Source organism: Drosophila albomicans, chromosome 3, assembly GCF_009650485.2.
Source record: "Drosophila albomicans strain 15112-1751.03 chromosome 3, ASM965048v2, whole genome shotgun sequence".
Taxonomy (NCBI): domain Eukaryota; kingdom Metazoa; phylum Arthropoda; class Insecta; order Diptera; family Drosophilidae; genus Drosophila; species Drosophila albomicans.
The window spans coordinates 32,321,688-32,335,383 of NC_047629.2; the positions used below are offsets into that span (position 1 = coordinate 32,321,688).

Here is a 13,696-nt window from a genome sequence, read left to right on the forward strand (position 1 = left end):
CGGAAATTGGGTATGTTATTGAGGAGCGTGTCCAGCACGGTAACATCGCCCTTGAGCGGCGCATGATTCGTTTCCAGCTCCTGCCGTATTGCATTCATGCTCAGATTGAAAAGCCTCTGTATTTCCGTATTGCCGCGCACTCCATTGCGTTCTACAAAACAAAAAAGGAATATATGTTTAATATATAAAAGTAATTGTGTTTAAAAACAAGTAAGAAAGCTACAGTCGAATGTGTGAGATACCCGCTACACATTTTCAATAAAAGCAACCCAGTATGGTATTATTCTTAAATTATACCAAATTAGCTTACCAAAAATTACTCCAATATACTAAAGACTATATGTAGTATATTTATATACTTATACTTTAAAAATATACCCAAAATAGAGACCAAAATATAGCAGATTGTCCACCACAACAGCAAAGTCCCAACCGCATCATTAAAACATTATTTCTTAAATATACCAAAGACTATGTGTAGTATATTGATATACTTTTACGTTCGGAATGTACCATAGAGATCATAATATAACCAAAGCCATTAAAACCTGGCATTATCAGACGCTTTTTCTTATATCGAATTATTTCTTAAAGAACTTTTGCACATTTTATCTGATTGAAACTTCATTTTTAGAAAAAATAAATACTGTAATTATTATTGCAAGTATTACAAATCGAGTATCAAACTAAATATACATAATACATATAATATATCGAAAAACAAAAAATATCGAAGAATACCAAATATTGGGTTAAACATATTTTGAAGAGTTAAAAATATACCAGAGTTAAATACATATATGCCAAACAAAGCCATTGAGATTCAACTGTTTTCATGAAATATTACTTTTTAAATAAATTTAATTATTTCTTAAATAATTTTTTGGGGTTTTTATCTGATCGCATCCAAATTTTCAAGAATAATACTGTGGCTGCTATTATAAGTACCACAAATCGAATGCCAGAATAAATATATTAATAAAAATATACCGAAGGCTGTATTTTATATATCTATATACAAGATTGTCAAATAAATAGTAGCTTTTTCCTAAATAACTTTTCAAGTTTTTATCTAATCCCAACCAAATTTTGGTAGTAGCCACTGATACCTAAATTATCTATTGTCACAAAGTTATTATACTCTTTTACTCTATAAACAGCAGAAATATAAAATAGTGATCTCACCTGGCCAGAGCAGCACTAAGCTCTGATATAGCGCCAGTTCGGTTTCAGTCAGTTTGAGTTCGGCTATCGATTTAGCCGTTTGGAAAATGCGTGACACCAGACGCATCTCCTCCGAATCGGATGTGTAGAATGCCTCCTGAGGCAGCATCACATCGCCATACAGTACAGCATTCTGTGAGAGATCTAGCAATCTGGACATGCGAACAATCGCCAGCTCAAATGAGCCCGTCTTCAGCAACAATATCTTGAAAGGGGAATTGAAGCAAATTTAATACAATTTCATTGAAGTTTAATATGTATTCTGTTCACTTACCTGATCATCTTGACTGAGTCGCATAAAGCCCGGTATTAGCTTTGCAAATTCGATAATATTCTGTATCATTTGTGTCAGCTTCTCGGCACAGTCCAGCCAGAGCTCCTCTTGGCCCAGATTTTTGTAATAGAGTATGCGCGATAGATCCTAGTTGAAGGAAAGTTTCATTTATTATTAATATTTTCGGTTTTAGAGGAATGGTTATTTACATATTTTTATAAATCTTTCGTACAATATCTTTCCAATTTTTCAATTCTGTAATCTACTTTAAAGAAAGCTTCAATATTAATTCCATCTTCTTTTCAGTTTGCATAACTGCAGAAACACATTTTTAAAACTATTTCTATAATTCTGTGCATAATATTCGTATAGAAACTATTTGAGCTATAAACTGAACTTCTATGATTTAGAACCATATGCAAAGATTTTGAGGTAAAGAGAAAACTAAACAGATTGAGTATAATTAAAAAGGTTTCAAAGATTCATTACTGACGCTTAATTGAAAATATAAATAAATACTCTTTTATATTCCTGGCCATAAATAGCTCTATTCTTGAAGTATTTTGCAGAACTCAGCTCAATTCTGGCTATCAAACTACAAATTAATGAATATAGAATGCATTTTAATATTATTTATACAAGTAGCTTCTTATTTGATGTTAAAGCTATAGTTTTCTCTTTTAAAATTTGTATATTCATATTTACAATCTATAAACTAAATTTAGAAATAACTTTCCATTATTTTATCAGCAAATTTATAAGTTGCTTTCTCCTATTTTATCACTATATTTTTTAAGTATTGACCACTTTTCAAAGATAACATAAATACATTAAAATTAATATCAATAGAGTGCTTATTAAATCTCAATAATTCTCTGATTTAGTAGCTTTAAAGGAATATTCGAATAGTTATTATGTGTATTGTAATTCTAGCTATCCAGAGATTTCTTCTCCAACCGCCTCATTTCTAATAAAATGTTGTAACGCAATCCTTAGAATACTTTGTAGTTCAATTCCTACTTTAGTTATACAGTTAATAAAATGAATTTCTATTCCTAATTTCAGCTAGTTCTTCCATCCTCATCTCACCTGTGGCTTTCGGAACATGTCATGCACAGATTCCAGTTTGGTATTTGTATTTGCATGCGCCTCCGCCAGAGTTTTGATCAGCACATCATTGATATCGCCGTCCGCTGCAAAAGTGAATCAAAGATTAGGTGATATTCTAATAGAATTGCATTACGTGATTTCATTTGGCATACCATGACTAATAAATTCGGGATCGATCATTGTACTGCGCGGCTCGTATGTGGTGCTGTCCACATAATCGGCCGAGATATCATATTGCATCGTCTGTTGCGGGGTCACCGATGCCGAGTAGCCATAGGGACTGCCATAGCCGACCTCGTTGTTCGAGTAGCCGCCGCTGTAGCTGGTGAAGGAATCAAAAGTTATAGCAAGGAACAATATAAAGACAATAATTTGCTTACCTGTTGTAGTTGTTGTGCTGCAGCTGATCGCTGCTTGAGGGCGTCTGTGTATCGTACACTGAGCTATCCGGAGCGGCATCGCTTTGGGCACGCATCTGGGCGCGATGGAAACGCACCTCGTCCTCCACTTTTTCGCGCTGTTTCTTGGACATTCTGCCGAATTTTACAGCTGCAAAGAGGGGGTAATTAGTTGATGGTGATGCTAACAATTATTTTTTTTATTATATGAAATCTAGTATTTAATATTAGATTTGATATAAAAGAGAGTACTGTTTGCTTGGCCTTCTACTCGCTAGCTAACTATTATAAAATATATATTGAAAATAACTTTTATAAGTGTTTTTTTATTACAAAACAATCGGAAAAACTATGAAGGAATGTGCTCGACTGTAAGATATTAGCTAAAACTTTACAATAATGCGAAATATTATTAAAAATGCTAAAATACCCCAATAAAACTATCATTGATGTACCATCACATTCCAAATATACCAAAGTTTCGAAAATATACCAAATCTACAGAAGGATTTTGCAGTATAGAATAATTTCCAAATTTTTCATTTCACACAAAGATAAACTGTCATTGATATTCTACTACATTCAAAATATACCAAAAATTTATAATAAAAATATACTATATTAGCAACCACATTCGCAGAGGGATTTTGCCGCATAAAATAATTTCTTGAAAAATTGTTAAATTCCAATCATGCAAAAGCAAACGATCATTGATATGTTACTACATTCAAAATATACCAAAAATTTAAAAATATACCATATTACTAGCCAAATCTATAGAGGGATTTTGTCGTATAAAATAATTTCTTGAATAATTTCTAATTTTTGCAAGCAACCAAAAAAAAACTTTTATTGATTTACTACTACATTGAAAATATACCATATTAACAACTAAAACTCGAGGCCTTCAAATAACACCGTTCGTATTAAACAATTTCAGTGGGAGGAAGTTGGCATGACAAAAATATGTTTCATTCTTGTAAGTCTCTCTATTGTAGCCTCTAAGAGAAAGTGTTCTTATGGACGGATAGACAAGAATAAATACACTTTATGAGATTAGACATTTCTTCTGCATTTGTCAACAATAATAAATGCTTTTCTTATTTTAATTAGTATTTCTAGTATTTAATACTACATTTAATAGAAAAGAGTGTACTGGCTGTTGGGGACTTCGACTCAAAAAAATGCTTAATGAATGTATCTCTCATATAAATATTGTGTATCTATGTGAAGGTGTTTGCTTCATCTTCTTACCATCACGACTCATTCCCAGTTTTAGGCACTTTTGCAGTCTACAGTATTGACAGCGATTCCGATTAACGCGATCCACGACGCATTGCTTATTGCGGGGACACTGATAGTTCACAACGGAGCTCTGCGATCGCCGGAAGAAACCTTTGCAGCCCTCGCAGGTGATGACGCCGTAATGCACGCCCGATGATTTATCGCCACAGACTTTGCATGGAATTATTTCAATTTGAGCTGCAAGTAATGAACAAAAAAAATGGTTCTTCAATTAATTATTTTGTTTTTTAAAAGAACATATAAAAACGAATTTTACTTATACCAAAAAAAAACATAGAAATATATATTTAACTTAGCGCAACATTTTGTTGCGTACAGTTGAGTTCTGAGTACAGTAGTTATTCGTAAAGTGGCAACCATGTGTAACTGATGACTATATTACACAGTAAATGTTGCGATTGTTAAGTGAATTAGGTTCGAGAGGCCTATTTACATTGTTCCCAAATACTTTGTTCCGCCTGCTGTCTATGGTAAACCTTTCCCGCTCCCCACCCTTCCTTGTGCCCACAAAAATGTGTAGGGCTAACTGTTTGGGTATAGAATTATTCAAAGACCATTAACTGTTACCGTATGGCCTCTTGGCCCCCATGCAAAAGTAATGCAAATTGAAGTTGTTCGTGGCAGACAATTTGCTACAATGCGCCATTAGGATTATTGCTTGGGTTTAGTAGGTTGCCCATTGTCGTCGCATAACAATGCGGGATTCGCCTAAGAACTAAGTACTTATTACGCAATAGGTAAGTGTACACTTTGAGAAATTTGACAGCATAAAACTTAGAACATATTTTCAAGATTATAGTATATATTTATAAGAAAATGCGGCAAAAAAATATATTATAAGAATGTCATAATTAAACATTTAAATTATTATTTGAAATAATAGTCTTTATATTTATATTTATCATTTGATTTAATACAAAATACAAATGCTTAAGGATTCTCAATTTAACATTTTTACAAAAATCTTTTTATGCAAGATCATGTGAACATTTTCTTTAAATTCTGCTGGAAGTAAAATATGTCTTCATATTAATATTAAAATTTTGTGTTACTCTTTCTTTTTTTTTAATTAATTTGGAGTTTCATTGCTAAATTTTCTGCTATTATTCCAAATTTCTTTGAGAAACACTTAAACATTTTAAATATTTTTTATATATATTTTGACTAACAGTATTTTTATTCATTCTTCGTTTTCATATTTTAAAATGTTTTTTAATGCTTAAAAGAATCAATATTAATTTTAAGCCTTGTTATAAAAATATTTTTTGTTTTTATTGTTATTGGTATCTCTTAATATTTATTTTGTGTAATTATTTATATATTTGAGTATGAAAAAAAGCAATTTAATACGTTGAAAAATGTTTTTTAATTTTCTTTACACAATAATAATTATATTTGCTAGTTGCACAATTCACACGAATTTTCGGCGAGTGTAACACGACATAATATAAAATGAGTAAAGTACCTTAAGCCACTTGTTCGGCTAGACAATGGGACTGAGAAGCGACTACAGCGCCAGCTTCAGTTCAACTAAATTGTTGTGCGAGCATGTGTGTGTGTGAGTGTGAGTGTGTGTGTGAACGACAGCTGTTGGGATTCCCTCACAACAAAGCAACAATCCTTTTCAACGATGATGTAATTTCTGCGCGGCGGCAAACAAAAAGAGAGCAGCAGACGCATAGCAACAACAAAAGGAACAACAACAACTAAGACTGCTGATCAACTACAGGCACACACACGCACACACTTGCTCGCACACAGATGCGCACTTGCAGCAGCAGCAGCAGCATCCGCAAAGAAGAACTGGTTCTAGGCAGCGCTTTTGGGCACAGTTGATTACGATTACAAAAGCTACCCGCACTCCGCCCCTGTGCTGCAGCAGCAACAGCAGCAGCAGCATCGCAACAGCTGAATCCGCATTCATTTGCGCTGCTCTCGAACTGAGGCGTATTGTGTAATCCAACGCTTTGCGTATTTACCCACGAGGATGAAAGATGCGCGCTGAACCGAAAGCAGACAAACACAGACGCAGTCAGCACTGGCAGCGCAGCAGCAGCAGAGCGTCAGCAGCAGCAGCAAAAGCAGACACAGCCTCCGCTGCAGTTGAAAAATGTGCCAAGTCGCTTTGTTGTTGCTGCTGTTGCTGCCGCTGCTGCATTGGGAGAAATGTGTGACAGTTGATGAGCGTCAGAGCGAATGAGTAAGAGACGTCTGTCAGTGTCTGTGTCTGCCACTGTGTGAGTGTGTGTGTGTGTATGACTGACTGAAATGTTTTTCAAGTGTCAATGAACTTTTCCAACACGGCAGTATCACACACCATAATACAAATCATACAACAAACACACACACAAACAAACTCGCATTCACACTCACACACTCGCTTATTCTCATTCTCCATTCTCGTGAGTGCGCGATGCGAACAGTGTTGCCAGATTCTTCGGAGTAAAAGTTGCTAGATTTGAGAAAAAAAGTTGCTAAAAATTGCTAAAACTTATAAAAAAAATTGCCAAAAAAGTTGCTAAATCTTTTCAAGGTTAGTTTTGATAGATTATATTCATTTTATATTAATGTAGGAAAAAATATTGAAATTAGAAATAAAATAATTAAAATAAATAGGATTTCGTATCTTCTTGTGTTAACACCTATTACAAAAATATCAGAGTACTTTTCATTTTAGTAAGTACTCATAGAGAAGTACATACAACAACAACATTTTCCATGCTTATGTAGCCCATACCTTTTTATATAATATATAAAAATAATTTTTAATTTGTTTTATTTATATTAAAAATATTTAAATTCCAAACTAACCTTATAAATGTTGTTTATATACTTTTGTTATCTTCATTTAATTTAAAACAAATAATAATAAAACAAGTAAAAAAGCTACAGTCGATTGTGCTTAACTGTGAGATACCCTCTACCCTCTTTTGAATAAAAGCAAAATATTGGGGTTTTATTTTCAAAATATTCCGAAAATTCTACAACATTCTAAAAATATACCAAATTGTATATTTGGTATATCGATATAGTACCACATTCAAAATATACCATAGGCAGCTCAGTATATCAGATTGTCAGCCAAAGCAACTAAGACCCCTAGTAAGTAGGCGTTTTTGGTCATACAAAAATATTTCTTTAATAACTTCCACAATTCTTATATGATCGCAACCAACTTTTCAGGAATCACTATTGTTATTATTGTCTTAACCAAAATTCGCAGCTGTAGCTTTAAAATTACGCTTTTTATTCTATTTTATTGATTTGCAAGGGCGGGTGTGGCAACAAATGCTGTCGAAAAAAATGATAGCTCTATCTCTTATAGTCTATGAGATCCAGTATTTCATACGGACAGACGGTCAGACAGACAGACGGACATGGCTAGATCGTCTCGGCTGTTGACACTGATTAAGAATACATATACTTTAGCATTCAGTTAAATAAAAATATCGATTTCATAGTGAACTATTAATCGCAACTTTTGCAGTGAATGGCAAAAATACTAAATAAAAAAGGCTTTAAGTAAAATATAAATGTAAAATTGCTAAAATAGCTAACAAAAAAATAAAAAGTTGCTAGATTTGTAGCTAATAGCATTTTCAAAAAAAAAGTTGCAAATATTTTGAAAAGTTGCTAGATCTAGCAACTAAATGGCTAAACTGGCAACACTGGATGCGAATGAAAAGACAAAAACATATTGAAAAGAAAGTTCATAGCGTGTGCTCTCTTCATTCTTAAATGCGCTCTCTTAAGCGCATGCGTTATCATGCTCTTACTGTCGCTCTCTTTCCGCACAGAGCGAATGCAAGCGCAATTGAAGAGCAACACTAAACGCAGCGTGCAGTGCAACAGACAACAGTAATTTTTTTTGTTTTTTGGTTATTTTGAAATGTGTGTCGTCACCAGCGGGCGCTGTTGGCTGTAGGGAAGAGGCTGGGGATTGGGGTGTTCGTTGACTTGCTCGTTTTGTATGACTGTTGTTTCGAGCATCGCTTAAAGCGCTTTAAACTTGTAACGTTCTCAGACATTACAAAATTCCTCCTCACAACGAACGAATCACACACGAACAGTAAACGAATGTTTGAGTGTGTGTGTGTGTTTGTGTTGGTAAATCTTTATCTTTATCGGCTTAGCATTAGCTGTAAATGTACGTGCGTGCTTTTTTTTTGAAGGCGGATAAGAAGAACAACAAGCTTTAAACATGTGTGTTGTACAGCATGTTGACAACTTTACCGTTATGCTGTCGCATCAATATGCAAAAGGTTTTGTTGATGTGCACGCTAAGAAGCGTATTTCGACTTAATGGCCTTGCATTTAACTTAGAGAGGGAATTGAAATCCGTCTGTCCGTCTGACTGTTTACATATTTCCCGATAAATCCAAAACTATGCGAGTTAGAAGCATGAAATTTTGATAATACATTTAAAATTACAAATACTTTAAACATATTAAGGAACAACTCGATTAATTCTAATTTTAAATTATAATAAAAATATGTTAATCTTTATTTTAGGTTGTATTTAAGGCATTTTTAGATTTGTATCGAACAAATTTTATGTAAAACTTCACAAGAACTTTAAAAGACATCACATTCACGAACTAAACACGTGTACACAAAGATCCATAAATGCGTAATTGATGTGTGCTCCACTATTTGCTAAATTTGTTCAATAATAATAGAAGCAGCCCAACAAGTATTCCTACTCATACTCCAATTTCTCCATTGTCTTTTAGAATTTTATTTGCTAAAGCACAATCAAAAGCAAATAACTCTGTGACATACTTTCGAAATGTGACAAATATTTGCCAAAATTTATTTGTCATCGTGAAATAACTGTTTGTATTTGGATATGTAGGCAGTACCGCCCACAACCAACAAGACAGATATATTACACGCAAGTGCTTTTCGTATTTAAATATATGAAAAAGATATTCTACATTTACCATAAGCTATGTCTGACGCACTCCTTATGGATTAAGTAAAAATTTAAATTTTTGAAATGTAATTATAAAATATATTTCTTAATTTATTTTCAATTTTCACAATATCACTGAAAATTTTATACGAAAATCGTCTGCGAAAATCATGTATTTAATGTGCATTAATTAAATTATCGTCCATTGATAAATCCATAAATTTGTCGACTTTGTTTTTCCACAATGAAATTCAGCGCATTAAAGAAAACGCTGAGGAAATGAAAAATAATAAAATAACGCATACGCACCATAAGCATTGCCAGCAAAACGAGTAACAGTTAATTAACTGCTGTATGTGCTATAAGAAAAATGAAAAACGACGCAAGAGAGACAGAGAGAGAGAGAGAGAGAGAGGGAGAGAAAAAAGCGCCGCAAGTGCAAACAGCAATTCGCCAACAAGTTTTCCACAGGCTGCGCAAACGATAATTTAAACGTTGTGCAAAAATGCACAATAAAATAAAATTCTGAATGGGCCACAAAAAAGAATCACACACATACACAGCGAAGAAGAAGAAGAAGAGGAGGAAGAAAATGCGAAAATATTTTTGCATATGCAATTTATTTTGCATGCCTGCGGGATTTTTTCTGCTTCTGCTTCTTCGTCTTTGCCTTCCACTTCATCTGCACTCCGCTGCTGCGTTTTCTTGTCATCGTTTCCCGCTGGGTGCAGCAATAACCAGAAGTCAAAATTAATATGTTCTTCTTTATTGCAAATGCAGGCACAAAAGCAACACAAAACAGCAAAATAAAAAAAAATACCTACATGCAAATAGTATGAAAAATTAATATGCAGCGACATGTGCGAAAAAAAGTACGCAGCAAAAAGAGATAAAACAAAAAGTAAAGTAAATAAAAAACTACAGTGTAGAATATACTGCATATGATTTGCAGTTTTCGGCTGCAACGAGTGCGCCATCAAATAAAACAAAAACAATAATAATAACAATAACAAAAGCAAGCTACATACATAATAGCAGCAGCCTCACCTCCAAAAAGCAATCGAGACAGAGCAAAGACGTAGACGCGGAGAGACGGGAAGAGAGCAAGCAACAGCAACAACAGCAACAGAGCAGCGTTCAAATGAAGTCGCAGTCGCAGTCGCAGTCGCAGTCGCTGCTGCTGTCAGCTATTGCACAAGTTGTCACGAAGCGAATACGAGTTCGGCAAACGAACACGAGCGCAACACATTCGCATTCGCATTCGCAAAAAGCAGCTTCGTAAGTGGGTCAGCGAGCTGTGGGGTCAATGCACCGCCTGCCTGACAGGCCTGAACTGCTGCTGCTGCTGTTGTTGCTGTTGTGAGAGAGTGAGCTCATAATAATAATAAAACAGCGCCAACTCACAACTTTACACAAACACACACACACATAGCTTTCGTGGCTGCTCTTTGCTTGAACACGCGCGTGCTCTCTTTGCCTGCCTAAGAAAAAGAGAGAGAGAGCGAGAGCGAAGCAAGTTTAAGCTTGCGCTCTCTTATGTGTGCTTCGTTCTTTCGCGTCCGCACGTTAAACATAAAAACTCGTTTGATGGCGCACAGCTTTCACAAGTGAAAAGGGAAGGGTGTAGGTAAGCCGGCTGACTGACGGAAAGAAACATACATGCACACATACACATACATAATAAAAATGCCGTTAGAGAGCGACGTCGACGTTGGCATGGCTACGTAATGTTGGCGCTTTCTTTTCGCTCACACGCATTTGCATATGCTATCGCTGTGTGTGTGTTTGAGGAAGACGCCGTTAGAATTAGTAAAGAGCAGCAAAAAAATAAAGAAGAAAAAAAATTCATTCACGCTGCTTCCATGCTTAATACAGCCATAATAATCAGCAGCGAATCATTATAATAATATAATTTTAATTTACGCGCAGTTATGCCACAAAGTCACAGGCCTAACGGTGCTTTGCAGTCAATGGCCTTTTTTTTCAAGCTTCTTTCTTCGTTCTTTTTTTCGTTTCTTTTTTTTTTGGCAGTTGATGTTGATGACCAACGCAGGCATTTTTTCTGTAATGTTTACATTTCGCACCACAGAATTCTCTTCCCCGTCTCTCTCTCTCTCTCTCTCTCTCTCTCTCTCTCTCTCTCTCTCTCTCTCTTGCTCCGTCTCGCTCTCGGTGTGCGTGCCGCTTGCTACGTGCTTTTGTTGCCAACAAAAGATCTGGCTCATACAGCAACCAAAAAAAAATATATGTTCTTTTTGCCCAAAAGTTGATTGACCCACGAAATTTCACAGCCAAATGAAAACGAAGAAAGAACACAAAAATTTCACACAAATGATGTAATTTTTTTCCATCTTTGCTTTTGTTTTGTGAGTGTGTGTGTGTCTTAACTGTTTTTCGCTAGCCTTATTATTAGCCAGTTAGTTTGCATTTTCCTATTTTCCTATGCATAATATAATTTTTATTGTTGTTGTTTTAGAGATGAGTGTGCACATGACGTATGCGTTATATATGTATATATTGTTCTCGAGCAACAAAATCACGTATACGCCGCACGTGACAATAAAACCGATGCGATTGTGTGTCTGTGTGTGTGTGTGTGTGTGTGAGTCTGAGTTAAGATACATTTTCGTCACATGATTCATATGCACGAAATTTCTCTGTCAAAATGTTTGCATACAAATCGAACATTTAACTTCTTCATTTTTTTTTTTTTTGGCTACCACTTCTTCTTCTTCTTTATCTTCATTGTCGTCGTGCGTTGTCCCGACTTTAAGTCGGCATGTGTAGGAGTATCATAAATATTCATTTATTTCTGTGCATAATAAACAGTTAACAAACCGAAAGTTAAAGCCACTTTCTTTGTCTACATCGAAAGCCTTTCAATCCGCCAATTTATTGTATAATATGTGCCTCCTTCTTTGCTTTTTGCTTTGTAATATTTGCTTTTCATTTGAGTGCTTGTATTTTATTCATACCTTGAGACATTTCAAAAGAATTCGCTCAAGTCGCTCATAATGATTTTAAGCCAGATTTTGATCTTTACAATCGCTTTAATTAGGCTTTATTGTGTGTAAAGTGCAGCTGAGCACAAAATGGTTATTTTTATTGATATTTATTTTATGCAATTCTTGATTGTTATTTAATTTAACTTTTTATTTATGTGACGAATTATTTAAGGCTAAGTTGTAAAGTTTATTTATATTAATAAGTTTATGATTCCTAATTTTTATTGATATTTTTTATGCAATTCTTTGTTGTTATTTGATTTAACTTTTTATTTAAATCTTAGTTCTTTGAAGTATTTTATTTATAGTTGTAAAGTTTATTTCTATAAATAATTGCATGATTTCTAAGACTCTATCTAAATTTATTTATAAAAGCGCTTATCAGTCTTCACATGAACTTTTTATACATTTCTATCGCTTCTTAAATAATCACGGAAATCTTTAGTTTATTTTTTCTTTCGATGAGTATTTATTTACTACAATTATTTTATGACTCTTTATTTTCATTATTCTCTTTATTATCATTATTGGTTTCAACTGTTTTTAAGCATTTTTCCTTTATATTTCATTATTGAATTAAACTTTTACTAAGTGTATTTCTTTTGTATTTTAATTTCATTCTTTATTTGTATGAAATGTATTTCTATTAAGTTTACATAATTGCACTTTACTCTTTAAGTAATAAACATTACAACTGCTTTTATTTTTCTCTGAACTTTAAAAATTCACGTCTCCTCAGGCACTATCTATATATATACATATTTATTAAATTTATCAGTGATCACAATCAGCTTTTAATCAAATTCTACTGCATGACAAGTAAGTAAGAAAATGTTTTGTCTATTTTCCTTAATAACATGTAATATTCATATTATATTTAAGTCCGACTTAACTTTTAATTTATGTGTTTTTATATTATTATATTTGTATTATATTTATATATATATATATATATATATATATACATATATATATTTATATTATATATTATATTATTATATTAAATTTTATTAACAATTATTTTATGTATGATTTTATGGAAATTTATATTTAATATAATTATAATATTAATTAGCCAAAAGCTAAAGTTTATTTTTATTTATCATTTATATAATTGTTTTATTATTTTATTTATTTATTTGTATTATTTTTGATCAGCAATTATAACTTTATTTTATACTTTTTTTATGCTTCATATTATTTATAATTTTAACTCTAATATTTTTCAGTCGTCAATCTGGTCTACGATACAAATTTTAGCACGCAAAATCTATAGTTTATTTTAATTTATTATTTTTATATGTATTTTGTATGTATTTATAATATATTTCATTTAAATTTAAGTTTAATAATAATTTTTTTAATTTTATCTTAATTTTATGCATATTTAAGTTATGTATTTTTATAGTTTTCATATTTGTCACTCAAATCAAAGCAGGCAAAATCTATTGTTCATTTGTATTAC

General features: G+C 33.1%; 1 protein-coding gene across 2 annotated transcripts in view; it reads right to left on the reverse strand.

Moving 5' to 3' along the window:
- Positions 1-13,696, reverse strand: part of LOC117567568 (probable nuclear hormone receptor HR3) — a 42,208-nt gene that overhangs the window by 1,918 nt on the left and 26,594 nt on the right. For both annotated transcript variants that reach the window (XM_052005563.1, XM_034247634.2), the window contains exons 2-8: positions 4,261-4,488; positions 2,989-3,157; positions 2,761-2,930; positions 2,588-2,691; positions 1,499-1,645; positions 1,186-1,429; positions 1-151 (exon numbers count right to left, since the gene is read on the reverse strand). In XM_052005563.1, the coding sequence (XP_051861523.1) occupies positions 1-151; positions 1,186-1,429; positions 1,499-1,645; positions 2,588-2,691; positions 2,761-2,930; positions 2,989-3,157; positions 4,261-4,488 (1,213 nt within the window). The remainder of the gene's footprint in view (positions 152-1,185; positions 1,430-1,498; positions 1,646-2,587; positions 2,692-2,760; positions 2,931-2,988; positions 3,158-4,260; positions 4,489-13,696) is intronic.